Source organism: Oryctolagus cuniculus, chromosome 1, assembly GCF_051225735.1.
Source record: "Oryctolagus cuniculus isolate XC-2025 breed Fujian yellow rabbit chromosome 1, ASM5122573v1, whole genome shotgun sequence".
Lineage (NCBI taxonomy): Eukaryota > Metazoa > Chordata > Mammalia > Lagomorpha > Leporidae > Oryctolagus > Oryctolagus cuniculus.
Window position 1 is genome coordinate 111,067,080 of NC_142867.1, and position 17,494 is coordinate 111,084,573.

The following is a 17,494-nucleotide window of genomic DNA, read 5'->3' on the forward strand; positions in this document are numbered from 1 at the left end:
CACCTCCTCGGGATGCCCAGGAGGCTCTGAAGCCAGGGCAACACGGGGAGGAGGACCCCAGGGGCCTGGGTGGCTGCCTCCAGTGGGCAGGGCCTCCCCGGGGGAGGGACAGAGGTGAGAAAGTACATGCGGTGGCCCAGGGGGCTCGGGGCAGCTGACCTGAACCATACTCAGCCTTCAGAAAGGGATGGAACTTGGACTATCAAACTCAGATGAGCGGTGGGGGTAACCCTTCCTGTGCCCATGTAAGCACGAACAAAACCCCAGCCCACGGGTGCCACTCAGCACCTGCCCTGAGGCTCCACCTTCCTCTGGAAATGCACACGGAGGAGCCAGAGGGGACAGCAGGTGCTGTTAAAAAAAAAAAAAGAGAGAGAGAGAGAGAGAGAAAGAAAAAAAAAGAAAAAAGAAAAGAAAAGAAAAGACCTTTTGCTACCCGCAGCAGGGATTCTCCAAGCCAGCACAGGTGGCTGGGCCTTGCCAAGCGCCAGGAGCTGAAGTACCCAATGCTATCACCTCCCCCTCCACCCCACCCCTCTTGTTCCCAGGCCTATGGAAGGACAAGCTGTTCCCACTGAACCCTGGCAGGGCTGGGCTTTAACCCCTACTATCCGTCCTAATCCTCCTCCACTCCGCCCCTCCAGCTGCTCCCTCACCAGCCCTGGCACCCCGCCCACTGGCCTCAACCCTGCCCTCGCCCCACCCTGCCCGGGCTACCCCCTCCTCTTCCCAAGAGGAGCCAGGGCTTGGCCCAGGGCCCTGGGAAGCAGAGTCAGTAGCCCGGGCACCTGCTCCTCGTACTTGGAGCCAGGGACAGCGGCTCCGAGGCTGGCCCAGCCCAGTCTTCCCATGCAGTGTCCTCCACACCCCTGGGCTCTGCTCCGGGACCTGGCTGCTTGGAGCAAAGGGTCTGGGCACTGAGTTACCTGGGTCCCGCTTGCCACTCGGGCTGCTGACTCATCTCCCGAAGCCCGGAGTTCCAGCTGTTCAGTGACAGGGAGATTATATAAGCCAAGGTCATGTGATTTTTCTCTCAGGTGGGACTTTGGACTTGAAGCTGCCTTGCAGTGAGCAAAGGTTGCTCCAAAGAGACCACAGTGAGGATGGCGCAGGCTGCCCTGTAGCTCCTGGGTGAGATGCCTGAGCTTCCTGTCTGGGCCCTTGCCTCTCACTCTGGCGACGGGGCCACACTGGACTGCACCCCTGCTGTCCCGTAGGGTCCAGCGGGACAGTCTGAGACCCTGGGGCCTAACCTCACCCAGTCCCACCCCGTGCTCCCTCAGCCACTCAGAGGGGCCTGAATCTGTGCTGACAGTACGAGATTCCTTACACCTGATTTCCCTAACCAGGACAGGCACCAGCTGCCAGTAAGGCACAGGCAGTGGGTCTGCGCATGACGATGATCAGCGAGATGCTGATGTGTCCATCCCTTGAAGGCCAGCTGCGGGCTGGGTCCTGGCTAGTGGCCTTGGCATTGCTTTCCATGGGCTTGATTTCTCAATCAGAACCAAGGCACCGAGCTCCCTGCCTCCTCCTCCACCCGCCCCCTCCAGGATGTGTCCATTAGTTAATATAGTGCCGGGGTGGGGCTCAGCAATGCAGAAGTTAATCCAAGCCTGGCAAAATGTTCCCTGCCCCTGGGGGAGCCGCTCCACTGACCATCGGCTTTAGCAGTGAACATCATGTTCAGAGCCCAGAGCGGTGCACGTGGCCCCTTGTCGCCTCTTACCTCAGTGCGGACGTAAAACTGGCACTCCGAACAGAGGCAGAGGCAGGAGAAGGACGTGTGTGGGCTTCTGGAATCCAGCTGGTTCAGGCCAGACTGCCCGGGGCTTGATAGAGTCTGAGTCACACAGAGAAGCACAGGTTCCCGCAGCCGGGGGGGGGGGGGTGGGGGGTGGATGCCCCCACCCCACCCCCTGCCCCGCTTCCCAGGACACACTCGACCTGAAAGCCCAGCCCCTACCTGGCATTCAGAGCCCCTGTCCGTTTCCGTCCTACAGCCAGTCAAGCCACCAGTCTGTCTGCTGGTGACGCCGATAGCAGCCAGGGCAGGGTCACCAAACCCTGGCCAAGCTGTTGTGATCCAAGGTCTGAGAACAACAGGCTTTCTGGGCACCTGTCCTTGCCGACCCAACCCTGGCTGTGATTTCCCAGGGTGCCTGCGCCTGCCAGCAAGGATTCAAGGTGAAGATCGTGACTTAACCCTACAGGGGAGGCAGGCCACGCCCGGGCTGTGGGAAAGAGCCCAGCTCTCTCTAGCTCAGTGTATTTGAGGCACAGAGCGTCACGGGCCCTGAGCCAGATTCAGATCCTGGAAGGCTATCCTTCCTACCCAGCCCACTTCAGGAAAGGGTGTCGAGGAGAAAGGATCTTGGAGGGCTGGGGCCCATTGAGAGAGGAGCCCCCATTCTTTGCTGGCTGTGTCCTACAGCAGCCACACCTGCATGACAGGGTGGGACCCTGCTGAATTCTTTCCCACCACCCCTGACTTCCCAAAGTGCTTTCCCCCTCTGGCTGTCTCCCCTCCCAGCAACGACCCCAACCCAACCCCTGAATCCCGTGAAAGGAGGGACAGCATACTGGCCGGATGCCAAGGTGCCCCAGGGTGCTCACATCCCTGGATCTAAGCCAAATGCCACAGTGGCAGAGCGCGCCTCTTAGACAGTGCCCCTGCCCACACACAGTGCGCTTGCTCAATGTGCAAACCCAGATTCACACCCCACACCCTGAGAGGCTAGGGGAGACTTCCAGGATTCCCAGCAGAGCCTAGTCTGGCTCTCCTTAGAGACAAGATCAACATCATTTATTAAGAGCCCATTAAGGGAACCCACAGCCCTGCCCTGGAGGAGGTTCCAGCATGCTGGCACGGCCCAGACAAGCCACGCGCAATCTAAGCCCATTTACAAAAGTCTTGGAGACACTCATACAGTGAAGATAAACATATTAAGATAAATGAATGCCGCACACACGGAATCCTAGCCGACTGAGGATACGCAGTGATGAGGTGTTTAGAGCTGGGTGGAGTTAATTAGGGAAGACAAGTCTTGAGCAGAACTTACAAATAATTGGCAGAGAACTGGATGGGCACCCCAGAATGTCCTGGTGGTTGTTTGGAGCATAGCTTGTGTGGTCCGACAGGTCTAGCCTCAAAGCCCCATGTTGCCATTTGTTAGTTTTGCAATGGTGGCAGGTCATTTGCTCTCCTTGGGTGTAAGGGCCTTCATCTATAAAATAGAGGTATAGTTACCACTTCATGGTGTTATGGAAATTAACTAGGTTAATATACACTCATCTTAGTCCAGAGCCCGACTCTTTTTTTTTTAAGATTTATTTTATTTATCTGAAAGGCAGAGTTACAGACAGAGGGAGGGCTAGAGACCTTGCATCTACTGGCTCACTCCCCAGATGGCCATAATGGCCAGGGCTGGGAGCTTCATCCAGGTCTCCCACGTGGGTGCAGGGGCACAAGCACTTGGGCCATCTTCTGCTGCTTTCCCAGGCACATTAGCAGGGAGCTGGATCGAAGTGGAGAAGCCAGGACTCAAACTGGCACCCATATGGGATGCTGGCACTGCAGGTGGCAGCTTAACCCATTACACACAATGCCTGACATTTAATGAGAACTGATCAGTGGCAGTTTTTAAAGCAGATGATAAGAGCTGATTAATGGTTGCTAGCAGGGGTCAGAGAGGCATGAGTGTGGGTGGGTGACAATGGAGGGAGCTCATGACAGGCGGCATGACTGACAGGCTACCTGGGGCTTCTGGGCTGGAGGCAAGAGTCAGCTGCTCTAGCTGTTCGAGAGGACTGGCGTGCTGGGACACAGCATGCCACAGACAGCAGAGAAGGAAGCTTAGAGAAAAAGGCTGTTGCAGCCTGTGCAGGCTCCAGGTCAGGTCAGAGACTGGGTGAGGACAGTGACCGTGGCACTCACGCCTCGCCCGGCCCAGCCTCGCTGATCACAGGCAGAATGCCCTGCCCCACAGCTCCTGCCTGCTGCCTCTTCCTTGCCACTGGCTGGCACACAGGGGCTGCCCGTCCTGCTCCCCTCTCCCTAGCACAGCTTGCCTAGGGTGCAGCCCATACCTGCGTCCGGGACCGATCCCCACGTGGCAGCGGGTGTGCATGCGGGGATGAGCGCAGCTAGGGGGAGCAGGAGCCCACAGATGAGTAACAGCACACACTGCTGCCTCTCTGAGTATTTTAAAATGCTAAAAATACTGGCTAAAAATAGCCAGCAAGCTCCAAACAAGATCATTTCTCTAGGCAGATTCCTGCGCCTCCCTGTTAGGTGGAGGGGCAGCGCAGCAGAAGTCAAAGCCTACGATCCTTGCTCTTCCGACCCAAGCACTGCTCGGGGTCCAAGGACAACACTCGCCCCACACCTGCCGAGCACCTGCTTCCCCACCATTGTGTGCCTCCCCCAGCCCCTCCCCAAAGCAAGGCGCATCTGCGGTTCTGTAAGAGATGTGGTTTTGTAATTGGTGACAAGAGGCCGGGCTGGGCTCTTTGCTGCAGCCAAAAGGGACGGTGACCTATTGTCCTGCTCCAAAAGGGCCAAACGAGGACCCGAGAGAGGAGAGGAGGGAGAGGTCAGCCCCCATGCCCTGGGAATCATGAGGATCTGAGCCCACCCTCAATGCCGGACAGGAGCGTGCGCCTACTCACAGGTTGCCCTGAAAACAGCACAGAGCTGGTTCTCAAAGCCCCTAGAAGTGAGTTCTCCTATGCGAGCTCGGTAGAAGCTCGTCCATTTGAGAAGGTGTCCTCTGCCGTCCCCTAAAGTGTGTGCCTCAAGTCCCAGCCCAGCCCCGAGCCTTGCGCCCCTCACCTTCGGTGCCCCCCACCTCCCCCGTCCTGCCTCCCGCAGGGGGCCGCTGCTTTTTGCCGAGGCCAGCTCGGGGGTCGCGGGGCTCTGGCAGGACCCGAGGCCCGCGCGGGGCGGAGCGGGGCGGAGCGGGGCGGGCCCAGCCGCCTCGCTGAGGTCCGCGTGCCGGCGCCGGGGGCGGGGCGGGGGCGGGGCTGAAGCTCCGGCCCCGCCCCCGGCGCTGACGTTGCGGGGCCCGAGGCGCCCGCGGGGGCCGCCAGTCGGCCGGAGCGCGAGAGCGGGTCCCGGGCGGTTGGCGGCGCGCGCCGGAGAGGTTGAGGCGGAGGAGCGCGCGGTCGGGCCCCGCCGTAACGGTTACCGCCGGGCGCTGCGGACGGTGTCCTGTGGCGGCCTCGCGGGCCTTGGCGTCCGGGCTGTGGCACTGCTCGGGGACTGCCCCGTGCCCCCGTCGCCAACGTCAGGCGTGGGGCCGAGCCCGCCGCCCGCCCCTCGCCCCCCAGCATGCGCACCTCGTACACGGTGACCCTGCCCGAGGAGCCCCCCGCCGCCCCCTTTCCCGCCCTCGCCAAGGAGTTGCGGCCGCGCTCCCCTCTCTCCCCGTCCCTGCTGCTCTCTACCTTCGTGGGGCTCCTGCTCAACAAAGCCAAGGTACGCGGGCCCTTTTCTGGGACCCCCACGCCGAGGGCCGGGGTCCCGCCTCTTCCCCGGGACTGCCCCCGCCCGCCACGCGCCCCGCGGCGGAGGCACGAATTCTTCCCAGCCCCCACCCCTCTTTCCCCGGGGTCTCCCAGCAGAGAATGCCCCCTCCCCAGGTGATCGCACGCTTCCTCGAAGGCCCCAGCCCCTGAGTCCCCCTCCCTCCTTCCCTCCCTCCCGGTGACCGGGGCACCAGGTGCCTCTTGACCTCGTAATTCCGGGCACCTATCGGGACAGGTGCAGCAAAGGGTAACCTTGACTAGGGCTCGGTGTGTGTGCGGGAAGGGGCAGCAGCTGGACTGTGGGCTGACTCCTCCAAGGCCAAGCCCCCCCCCCCAGGAAGGCTGGTCCGAAGGGGGCTGCCTCCCCTCCTCCGCCCCCACAGGGCTCTCTCCCAAGGGTCGGTGGCCGGGGTCCTTTGACCCTGTGAAGGGCAGAGTCGCCACTTGCCTTCTGGGTGGCTGAAGCGAGCAGTGGGTCCCTCAAATGGAGCAGCCACCCAGAGGAACGCTGGGCACTGCCCCCTTGGGAAAGGGAGAAGGGGCCCTGGCTTGACAGGTCTTATGTAACAGGCGCCAGCTCCCGTGCTGGCAGTGTGTGCCCTTCCCCGTGCAGGGCCACACCGGGCTCCTTGGCTGACGCTTACCATGCAGGTGAAGGAAGCAGGAAAGTTCCCGGCTGGGTCTCCACACAGACCTGCTGGCCCGGCATCCGGGCATATTGCCCCCACCCCCACCCCCACCTGAGCCTGCCAGGGGAGGGCTTTGCCGAGCCGAGGCTCCTGTGCAGGAAGGGCACTGCTGTCCTGGGGGTGGCACCTGCTCTCCAGAGCAGTGCTTGCTGAGTGAGTGCAAGGAAGCCGGTGCAAACTTTCCCAACTCTGTGCAGCCGCGTCCCTGGGGAGCCGCTGATGCCTGGCCACCCCAGGAGCCGGGCTGCCCAGGGGCTCCTGACCCACCCCTCCAGTTCTAGCCTGCCTCTCCCTTTCAGCCTGAGGTAGGGTTGTGTGCCCTGGAAGAAAGGTCGCTCTGGAGTGGGAAGCGCTGACTCTCCCTGCAGCCCCGGACTCCCTCTTCATGGCAGAAGAACGTGTGGCCAGGCCGGAGCTGGGCTGCTCTCCCCGCCACTCCCGCCCTGGCTCCCGTTATCCACCCACCTTCCGCACAGAGCCTGGGAAAGTGGCCAGTGGTTTTTATACAAAGGCACGACCAAAGAGAAAAAAAAAACTGAGGGTCCCACTCCGCCTAGGCCAGCAGGAGGGCTAGATCCTCAAGACTGGTAGCCATGGGTGACAGAATGTTCCTCGCGCCCCACACCATGTCGGGGCAGAGTCAGCAGTGCCCCTGTAGACAGATGACTGCCCGTCGGCTGCCCCGCCCCCGCTGGTCTCAGCCCAGGGCCTGCTTTGTGGACATGCACAGCCTATTGGGACGGACGCCACCTGAGACACAGTGGGTACAAACTAATAAAGCCTGCCAAAAATAGGTGCAAGACTGGGTACAGTGCTGGGGCAGCAGGGAGACTTCACAGCGGCTTTTGCTTGGGGGTTCGGCATGGGGTGGGGGTGCTTGATCAATTCTGCCCGAAAATGCTGGCAAGCTCCTTGTCCCCCTGCCGGAACACCAGGGTCTGGGTGCCAGGACTGTGAGGTTCCAATGTGTGGGGGGCCGTGCGCTGTGAGCCCCCAGCACGGCTCTGCAAGGATGCCTGTCCCCCACCTGTGAACCAGGTCTCTCTTCTGGGGGCATTGTCTTCCCTACCTGGTAGCGTTAGGCCTGAGAGCTGGCCAGGGGAGGGATCCTCTTGTGGGATCGGCAATGTAATTCTTGAGAAAAGCCCTCCTTCAGCCTCCACCGCCCCCCCCCCCCCGCCCCGCCCCGCCCCGCCCCGCCGACAATCTCATGGGCTGTCAGCACACGGCGTGAGTAATTTTAGCTGAGTTATTTCAGGCTCCTGTTCTGATCAGGGTTGAGCCGGCCCCACGCATGCCCTAGCCAGTGTTGCTCCGGAGTTGCCTGCTCCAGGTCCCCTCCCCGAAAGAGGGGGTGGCAGACCCAACTGCAGATTGTTTCTTTAACCCTTGGGGCCTGAAGGTGCTCTGATCCCTGGGAGGTCTGTCCCGGATTAGCCAGGGCCTCTTCCTGAGCAATGCTGGAAGTCCAGGACCTAGCACCTCCTCTCTCAGCAGCCTCCACAGTAGGGAGCAGAGAGAGCACCTCTGTCCCCAGGATTCCCAGCCCCTGGCCAGCCAGGATGTTGAAACCGGAGCCAGGCAGGGAGGAGTCTCCCAGCCTCTCACCAGCCCCTAGGAGCTGAGCTCAGCTGGGAGGGATTCCACCTATCTGTGGCAGGCAGGCACACTTAGTTTTTCCCAGCTGAGGTCAGGATGTTTTGTCATTGAACTTGCTGAAGCCCCCTCGAGGTGCCTGTGATGACAGTGGCTTCGTCTAGTGGACATCTAGGGACACAAATGGAGGTCACTTGAGATAGTGCCTGAATTTCGGAGTTGAAATTCCTCACAGCCAAGAGTCAAACAGATGCCTGGGTTAGGACTCCCCGGGCACCTGTTCTGCTCTGGGGTCGCCCAGCAGTAGAGGCTGGGAAGTGCTCCCGTGTGGTCCAAACAGCACAGCCCTGGGGGGTATTTTCACTGTCTGGACAGCATCACAGTCCCAGCCCTCTTCCCTCCTGAGTGAGACTCCTACCGTGGCCTGCTCATGGCTCCCCCAGCAGCAAGCTGCAGGCCCACCTCTGCATCAGCCTGACATACGCCATGTGGTCTTTGTTTACAGAATTCTAAGAGCGCCCAGGGTCTGGCTGGTCTCCGAAACCTTGGGAACACGGTGAGTGCTTCCCAGCCCACTTCTTTCCGGCCTCGTCCTGCCATCCTGATGGGGACGCCCTACCCAGAGTCCTCTCCTCACTCCAGCTGACTCCATGCCCCCTAGGCAGTCGGTGCCTGCCCTTTCCTGGCTGGTGTTTCCCAGAATTGCTGGGCGGAGCCTGGCCGGCCCCCAGCAGGAAGCACTGGTTAAAGGGAGTTGCCCTTGACTGTCAGCTTGCCATTCTGAATCCTTCTCAGGGACACATCCCTCGCACCCAGCACAGCCACGCCCTTCCGCACATCTCGGGTGCGTGACCGGGTTCAGCCCTGGAACTGAGGCTGTGAGAGGCTTCCGTTCTGGGTGGACGGCTCTGAGTCCCGGGGGCCGGGTGGGGGTCTCATCCCCGCGCTCAGCCTCTGGTCGGGCTCTTGCAGTGCTTCATGAACTCGATTCTTCAGTGCCTGAGCAACACCCGGGAGCTGAGAGATTATTGCCTGCAGCGGCTCTACATGCGGGACCTCAGCCACAGCAGCAATGCGCACACCGCCCTCATGGAAGGTGAGGACCCTGTGCCAGGGCCCCGCTTCCCGGCTGCTGGCTGCTGCCCCGCGAGCAGTGCCAGGGCCGAGTTTCGGGCATGCCTCTCCCTCCTGCCGTTCTCGGCCTGCTCCCTGTGGGGACCCTCGTTCCACAGTTTCTTACGGGAGGTCTCTCCCCTGTCCTCCACACCCCGTCTCTGCCTCTCCCTCCCATAGAGTTTGCAAAGCTAATCCAGACCATATGGACTTCGTCCCCCAATGACGTGGTGAGCCCCTCTGAGTTCAAGACCCAGATCCAGAGATACGCACCGCGCTTCGTCGGCTATAAGTAAGGCGTCCTCCCAGGGCGGGTGGCGGCACCCCGGGTTCCTGAGCCGCTGGCCTCGCTCACTGTCCTGCGCGGCTTCAGTCAGCAGGACGCCCAAGAGTTTCTGCGCTTCCTTCTGGATGGGCTGCACAACGAGGTGAACCGAGTCACGGCGAGGCCCAAGTCCAACCCGGAGAACCTCGACCACCTTCCGTAAGTAAGAGGAAGACGCTGTGGGTAGCGAAACTTTGGGAACTTGAGGATTTTCCCTATTTTTCGGGGGTAATGATTTGGGAAGAATCAGGCTCACTTACGAAAATGAAAGACCCAGATTGGTAGACCCTTAAACGCGACGTGGTGTCAGCTCTGACTCACGGCCTTTCCTCTCTGGTGCCCAGGGACGATGAGAAGGGGCGGCAGATGTGGAGGAAGTACCTGGAACGGGAAGACAGTCGGATTGGGGGTAAGTGTGCGCGTGGGAAGAGGACTTGCTCGCCCCAAGCTGCCCTGGGATGGGGTTCCCGGGGGACCCTTATGTGCCCAGTGTCGTTCAGGCTGGGGTAGGGGCTGTGGGAGAGAAGACGCCTCCCTGTGGCTCAGCCCCTCCTGGCCATCTCTCCCCCAGATCTCTTTGTTGGACAGCTGAAGAGCTCCCTGACCTGCACAGACTGTGGCTACTGTTCTACAGTCTTTGACCCCTTCTGGGACCTGTCCCTGCCCATCGCGAAGGTACGCACCCCCGCCGCCACCCCCGCGCCTGCGCCTGCACCTGCACCTGCAGCCACTGACCTCCAACCTGGCCTTTCTCCCCTAGCGAGGTTATCCCGAGGTGACGTTAATGGACTGCATGAGGCTCTTTACCAAAGAGGACGTGCTCGATGGCGAGGAGAAGCCGGTAGGTCCCCCTCGGCTGCAGCAGGAACACACCGCCCTGAGGCTGCTGCGGGAGGGTGCGGGTGCCAGCAGATTCAACCGAGGACCAACTGGATGCCACCTGGGTTTTTTTTTTTTTAAAGACTTGTTTATTTGACAGAAAGAGAGAGAAGAGGGAGAGACACATCTTCCATCAGCTGGTTCACTGCCCAAATGCCCACAGCAGCCAGGGCTGGGGCCAGGCCAAAGCTAGGAGCCAGGAACTCCTTCTGGGTCTCCCACATGGGTGGCAGGGACCCAGGTACTTGAGCCACCACCTCCTGCCTTCCCAGGCACATTGGTAGGGAGTTGGATGGGAAGTGGAGCAGCCAGAACGAGAACCCATGCTCCAATATGGGATGCTGGTCGCAGGCTGTGGCTTGACGCCCTGCGCCACAGTGCCAGCCCTGGGTTTGGGCTGTTGATTCCTCCCACAGGTTCCTTCCAGCGCGGTCTGTCTTGTCTTTCAGACATGCTGTCGCTGCCGGGCCAGAAAACGGTGTATAAAGAAGTTCTCCATCCAGAGGTTCCCAAAGATCTTGGTGCTCCGTATCCTTAGATGCATCAGGGTGGGGCTTGACCCTGGCGGGAGACGAGTGACTCCGGGCCAGTGCGCAGGGCGGAGAGCAGGGAGAAGCCAGGCCGTCTGCTCCCCGCAGAGGGGGCCGTTGCCCATTTCGCACCTGCTCTGCTTTCTGGGCCGCCCTCGCTTGGCTGTCTGCCCTTGACTCAAGGCAACACCAGATCTGAAGCGGTTCTCAGAATCCAGGATACGAACCAGCAAGCTCACAACATTTGTGAACTTCCCACTGAGAGACCTGGACTTGCGAGAATTTGCCTCAGAAAACACCAGTGAGTAACTCAGAGCACAGGAGGCCGGGAGGGGGCTGGGTGGGGCCGGGGAACGGCCCTGGGGCTTGACACCCTGCGTGTCCTCCTCAGACCACGCTGTTTACAACCTGTACGCTGTGTCCAATCACTCCGGAACCACCATGGGTGGCCATTACACCGCCTACTGCCGGAGTCCCACGACAGGCGAGTGGCACACTTTCAACGACTCCAGGTGAGAGCAGTCCCGTGTGGGCGGGGCTCCCAGCTCCGGCACCCACACCTCGCTTATCGGCTTGGCCTCCACTTTGAGTGGACCCAAAACTTCTGAGCCCAGAAGCTCTGGAGCAGCCCTGAGTCCGGTGCCTGGGAACAGGGGAGAGAGGCTGGAGGGGGCGCCTCGCACGCCCCCAGCCCCTCGGCTCTGGGCCTCCCCTGCCGGGCCCCTGACAGAGCCTTGCTCTCTCCACAGTGTCACAGCCATGTCCTCCAGCCAAGTGCGCACCAGCGACGCCTATCTGCTCTTCTACGAGTTGGCCAGTCCACCTTCCCGTATGTAGCAGCGGGGAGCTGCGTCCCTCTCCCTTCCCTGTGGCGGCCCACACCCTAAGTTTTTTTAAAAGACAAAAAAAAAACCAAAACAAAACAAAAACAAACAACAAAAAAACAAACTTGACAAATAAGAGAAAAAAACTACAATAAACTGCCGAGCAGGAGTCGACGCAGCCTGGCCGGGGTCTGGAGCAAGGAGCCAGGTGCTCCTGAGCCGTGGCCCGGCGGGGAAGATGGACTGGACACAGCGCTCCCTCGGCTTCTCTTGTTTGTATTTTTTAAGCTTGTGGTTTTTGTCCTGTGTGTGATAAGCAACGCCCTGTGTGGGGAGAAGATCGCCGGCCACCTGCTGCCCTCTCCAGCCCCCGCGCCTCTGAGAAGACAGCGCCCTCTGGAGCCCGCTGGGAGCATTGCTGCCTGGAACGGACAAGCCCGGCGCCCCTCTCGGCCCGGAACCTTGCGCACTGGTCCAGAGCAGAAAACACCCGTGAATGAGCCAAGAGCCCTCTTAACGCTGCTAACTCCAGGGGGACAGACGAGGAAACGTCTTTCAGAAAAGCAGTTTTTAGTTTTTTTAAAGTCCAGCTTTTTTTTTAATGACCCTAACTGATGTTTCAGCCTGGAGATGTCTCCTTCACACCTGCCCCACTGGGGTGCTGTACTGGCCCGCCTTTTTTTTTTTTTTTTTTTTTTTAATTCTTAAAGTACAACTTCTCTAATACTAGCCCCCGTGGTGCTAGGTTGGTGTTGGCCAGGCCCCAAGCATAGCCACGGTAGACTTGGGATCTAAACAAGTTTTGGTCATTGTTGTTGGTTTTTTTCTTTTTTCTCTCTTTTTTTTTTTAATGTTCTGGATGGAATGTAGTTGCCTCCAAGAATTGTGCCTTATAGCATTTGGGGACCAGGAGATGACCGCCCCTCCCTGAGAGCTCCCTCCTCCTCTTCATCCTCCCCAGCGCCACGCTTAGACCCGCCCGTGCAGAGGGGTCGTGCCCTCTGCCCCTGACGTTGCTGTGCATTGCGGGGTGACAAGGAGGAAGCGGGTGGAGGGAGGTTTCCTGTGATAGTGCATCAAGGTTTTCCTGCCCACACCCTCCGGCCCAGCCCGCGTCTACTCCCCAGCTCTTTGGAGGATAGCACAACCCCTGTCCCTTAAGCTGCTCTCGCCTTTTAATTTATTCTCAGTGATGTCCATGCCCCTCCCTCCCGCCTCCTGCACCCGCCCTTCTCAGAGCCTCCTAGACAGAGGCCCTATGGACGAGTTTCTCAGGGATGCCCATGCAGCCCCTCAGCTCCTCTGCCTGGGGGCTGGAGCCTGGCTGACTGGGATTCTTCCCCCGGGGGCTTGATGTTGCCCTGCAGTCCTGGGTGGAACTCTGTGCTGTCCCAGAGAACAAAGCGGTTCCGCACCGAGTGTAGAGGTCCGAGCGCCTGGCACAGGCCCGCTGCTGGGCCCAGCCTGTGTCCCTTGCTGCCGGGGGCATCCCAGGAGGAGGCACCTGAGAAAGACGCCCTGAGTTTAACTGGCCTGACCCTCTCCAGGGAAGACCTGGGAACCTGAGCCCGAGGGCTGGTGTACCTTGTTTACTATGTAAGCAAGAGCAGAATGTCTCTGTACAGTGGAACCTTGTACAGAATAAATGATAGCTTTGAGAAATAAGGTGAATATGACAGAAGCTTGATTCGGGAGGGGTTTAAACCCAGGAAGGGCTCCTGGCATATTAATGGCCACATATGAGGGCGGTTCAAAAAACCTGTGGGAAAATGGAACTACAAGAAGTTTAGGGACGGGCGCTTGGCCAGGAGGTTAAGGCCCGTTTAGGACACACGCCCCACATCTGAGTACCTGGGTCTGAGTGCCAGCTCAGCTCCTGATTGTGTTGCAGGACGATAAAGACGACCTCGTTTCTTGTCTTACGTCGAAGAATTTCTTTGTGGACAGGGACAGTGAGCAAAGCAGAATCTATTCAAAGAAATGAGCTGCAGCAGTCAGGAGAGGAACTCCAAGAGAGGAGTAGCCACTGCTGGTTCTTTTATACAGAGAGTGACTCTCTGATTGGCCCCTTTCTGATAAGTGAGTAGAGCTTTAGCCACTCAGAGGATGGGCACAATACAACCAATCCGGGAACAGAATGTGTGCTGATGGGACATGCCACATCAGTGCCAGGTGCTGAGTGTGTGCTGATGGGACGTGCCACATGAGTGCAGGGAGCTGACACAGCAGTAGCCTGTGGTGCACAGAAGTGTGTGGAGCTCAGGGCTGGTTTACAGCCTCCGTGAGATGCAGGCGGCAGTCAAGGCTCCTGGAGGGTAAATGACACGACCTGGGCTCCTGGGGTCCCTCTCAGGTACAGCTTCTTAGCAAGGCAGACCCTGGGACACAGTGGTAAAGGCTCCAGTGACTGGGCTCCTGGCCTGCCCTGGCAGGTGTGGACTGAGTTCTTAGCTCCCAGCGTCAGCCCTGGAAGTCGTGGGCATTGGGGGAGTGAGCCAGGGGAGACTTGTTTCTCTTCCTCTCTGCTTAAAAAAGGGGGTATCTGCATTTTTTAAAAGAAGTTTATTTTATTTAAAAACATTTGAAACTGACACAGTTTTCTTATTCACCTTGAATTTTTAAGTACCCTCCTATTTCATAGCTTCAAGCAGTTGTAAACCAAGTCCTAGAGAAAATGAACTCTACCCGCTTCTTAAACTTCTCAGTTCTCTAAGAAAGCTAAAATAGGACACAGTTTTCTTCAACTGGATTCCCCAACATCCAACTGTTTGCCACATTCGTTTATAGATACTTTATTTTGGAGGGGGGGCAGAACATTTAGGGGTGCAATGTGACATCACCACTTTTAAATACCCCAGCAGAGGGAGTGAGGACCTGAGTGAGGATGGGGTTCGCACACCTGGGAAAGTGATCGAGCACAGCACTTGGGCTGCTCTGCGGCCTCTCGGCTGGTGGGAGGCCTCTCACGGCTTGCTGTGAGCGTGAACAGGTCTCCAGCAGGGGTCAGAGGGCCGTCACCTGCCACCTGCCTGGCCTGTGGGAGGAGTGGCCGCCAGAGCAGAGCCGGGAGCCCAGCCGGCCCCTGAGAAGGGAAAGCTGTTTTCTGTAAACCGTGCAAACAGCTGCCTGCTTGTTCAAGGCTTTGCTCCCCGCAGTGCTTTTGTTTGTTTTTCCAAGACTCAAGATTTAATCCCTTTGGGACACTCAAGGACATTGTGTCTTTGGGATTTATCTCTTAATCCTTAGTACTGTTCAGCTTTTCCCTTGCTGCCGCTGATCCTAGAACTGGGGAAGCTGACGTCTCCCCTCGCTGACCCCAAGGGTGTTTACGTGGAGGGGCTGCCTGCCGGCCCTGCTGCTGACACTGAAAAACCCAGGCCTGGCTCGGCTGTCCTGGCTCGCACGGAGGCACCTGCCGTCACTGGAGGCCTATGGCAGGCCCACCGCAAGACAGGGACAGGAGTGGGGACATATTTCTGGGCAGTTCTCAACAGTGTCAAAGACGGTTTGAAGACAACAGAAACCCTGGAATGTCTCCCTGGGGAGCTTCTACAGCCCAGTGAAATAGATTTTTTTTTCTTTTAAAGATTTATGTATTTGAAAGGCAGAGTGATGGAGCAGGAGAGTCGGAGAGACAGCTCTTTTAGCCTCTGGGTCACTCCGCAGATGGCCAGAGCGGAGCCAAAGCTGAAGCCAGGAGCCTGGAACTCCAGCCAGGCCTCCTACATGTGGGGCCATCATCTGCTGTTTTCCCAGGCACATTAGCAGGGAAGCCGATGGGAAGCAGAACAGCCAGGACTCAAACTGGTGCTCTGATATGGGCGGCTGGAGTGGCAGGTGTGGTCTAACCTGCTGGGCACCACCCCTCCCCACCCCCAAGAGTAAGATCTTAAATGTTGATATTTTCCCCAAGCCGCAGGTGAGCAGGATCTCTTCAAAATGGCTTGCAGCGAAGTGGACTGAGCCCCAAAAGCATGCAGCTTGCTCTGCCTCTTGGTGGACTGGTTTTACACTGGTTGCAACAGATTAGCCATGGGCAAACCAAGGGCAGGGGCCTGACTCCAGCCCCCAACCCTGCTCCCAGCCCTCCCTGCAACCTGTGGCACTTTCTCATCCAGTTGGCAACAGGCCCCAAACAGCTGTGTCCCCATATTTCTTGGTCCAGCAAGCTCCTAGCAACTGGGATTTCTTCCCATCTGCAGGCCTCCCAGCAGGCCTCTCACTAGGGAAGGTGCTCTCCCTGCGGCTGCCCTTCTGTGACCTTGAACAAGAACCTCCCTCTTTGGGGCTTTAGTGCCTCCTCTGTGAATCAGGGAGACTGGGCTTGAGGAGCTGGAAGGGTCTCTGACTTAGCTCCCAGCCTAAGTCACTTTTTCTCTACTTATATGTCCAAGACCCCGATTAGGGGACTTAATGTGTCTGTGGCTGCCTGCTTGCAGCTTCGTGGAGTTCATTTAAGTAATCAGTGCTCGGAAAAGGCTTGTTTCTCTCCCTGAAGCTTTAGTCAGGGTCACGGAGGCCACCCGGTCCACGGCCCCGCTTAGGCAGTGAGGATGCCTGGGCAAGGCTCGCTCGGGCCAAGGGTGGAGCCAGGTACCTTCCCACCTGAGTGCTCTGCCTTCTGGGTCTACAGATTTCCCCACCCCGCGCCTACCAGGAACGGGGCTGCACAGCGCCACCCACCTCACTGAGCCGCGGCCTGTGAGGGGCCCACCTTCAACATGTGCACCAACAGGCACCTGCACAAGATGCAGGCCGCAGTGGGCAGCGACTGGCAACAATCAGCCGGGCTAATGACTCAACACCTCTGAGCCCCAGGGCCCTCATCTGTGACCTGAGCACCAAGGGCACTTGGAGTTGTGGGAGCAATGCTTTGGTGTAACAGGTAAAGCTGCCTCCTGCAGTGCCGGCATCCCATATGGACACCAGTTCAAGTCCCAGCTGCTCCACTTCCGATCCAGCTCTCTGCTGTGGCCTGGGAAAGAAGTGGAAGATGGCCTGAGTACTTGGGCCCCTGCACCCATGTGGGAGACCTGGAAGAAGCTCCTGGCTTCGGCTCAGCACAGCCAATTGCAGCCAATTCGGGAATGAACCAGTGGTTGGAAGACCTCTCTCTCTGCCTCTCCTCTCTCTGTGTAACTCTTTCAAATAAATTTTTAAAAATTTAATAAAAGAAAAACAGCTTGACATGTAAGAAGTGCCCCACAAATGTCCATTTCCCCATCTCCAGGATAATGTCATTGAAGCACTGAGTTGTTCTTTTTGTTTTTTAAAATATATTTATTTATTTCTAAGGCAGAATTACAGACAGGGAGAGGGGGAGAGAGAGAGAGAGATCTTTCATCTGCTGGTTCACTCCCCAGATGAGGGCAACAGGACTGGGCCAGGCCAACGCCAGGAGCTTCTCCCAGGTCTTCTGCATGGGTGCAGGGCTCCAAGCACTTGGGCCATCTTCTACTGCTTTCCCAGGCACATTAGCAGGGAGCTGGATTGGAAAAGGAGACGCTGGGACTTGAGCTGGCGCCCATGTGGGATGCTGGGGCTGCAGGCTGCTACAGGCCGCAGCTTAACACGCTTGCGCCACAGCACCAGCCCCACACTGAGATGCTTGTAGGGAGGGGGTGAGCCTCAGCAAGTCTTTAATGGCCCCACCTCAAGGCCTCCACCACCTTTCTCCCGAGTGGCACACTTGACCAAGGCCGAGGGATGCCAAGTTGCAAGAGCATTGCCCAAACTAAAGGGAACTAGTGAGGTAGGGCCCTGGAGGGGTACAACGCAAGGAGGCGTGCACCTTCCCGGTTTCCTCCTGGTTGGAGAGACCTGCCTTTTGGAGGCAGAGCTGAGTAGGCTGGGAGCAGCTGCAGGGCTGCAGGCCCCTGGAGACCAGGGAAGCTGCATGAGTGAGGAGAGGAGGAAGGGGTGCGTTGGAGGTTTGGTGGGATGCAGCGAGGAGGGCACCTAACACGCACCTTTCCTGCAGGCCCTGGGGGCAGGGACAAAGAAAGGCAG

At 58.6% G+C, this 17,494-nt stretch overlaps 1 protein-coding gene and 1 long non-coding RNA gene across 12 annotated transcripts in view; one reads left to right on the top strand and one right to left on the bottom strand.

Moving 5' to 3' along the window:
• Positions 1–5,007, bottom strand: part of LOC108175841 (uncharacterized) — an 11,369-nt gene extending 6,362 nt beyond the window's left edge. The window contains exons 1-3 of one of the 5 annotated variants that reach the window (XR_016220813.1): positions 1,967–5,007; positions 1,730–1,843; positions 927–983 (exon numbers count right to left, since the gene is read on the bottom strand). This is a non-coding gene — a long non-coding RNA (uncharacterized LOC108175841). Of the gene's footprint in view, positions 1–926; positions 1,844–1,966 lie in introns of all 5 variants that reach the window. The other 4 variants (XR_016220820.1, XR_016220814.1, XR_016220817.1 and 1 more) reach the window with 4 other exon arrangements.
• USP2 (ubiquitin specific peptidase 2) overlaps positions 1–13,150 on the top strand; it is a 23,468-nt gene extending 10,318 nt beyond the window's left edge. For 6 of the 7 annotated variants that reach the window (XM_008250516.5, XM_089313207.1, XM_089313198.1 and 3 more), the window contains 11 exons: positions 8,320–8,370; positions 8,787–8,910; positions 9,108–9,219; positions 9,301–9,411; positions 9,597–9,661; positions 9,824–9,927; positions 10,013–10,093; positions 10,581–10,659; positions 10,855–10,962; positions 11,053–11,173; positions 11,411–13,150. In XM_008250516.5, coding sequence (XP_008248738.3) covers positions 8,320–8,370; positions 8,787–8,910; positions 9,108–9,219; positions 9,301–9,411; positions 9,597–9,661; positions 9,824–9,927; positions 10,013–10,093; positions 10,581–10,659; positions 10,855–10,962; positions 11,053–11,173; positions 11,411–11,498 — 1,044 coding nt within the window. In that variant the 3' untranslated portion in view covers positions 11,499–13,150. Of the gene's footprint in view, positions 1–5,084; positions 5,480–8,319; positions 8,371–8,786; positions 8,911–9,107; positions 9,220–9,300; positions 9,412–9,596; positions 9,662–9,823; positions 9,928–10,012; positions 10,094–10,580; positions 10,660–10,854; positions 10,963–11,052; positions 11,174–11,410 lie in introns of those variants that run through there. The other variant, XM_070079280.2, reaches the window with a different exon arrangement.
• The last annotated feature ends 4,344 nt before the right edge of the window (positions 13,151–17,494 follow it).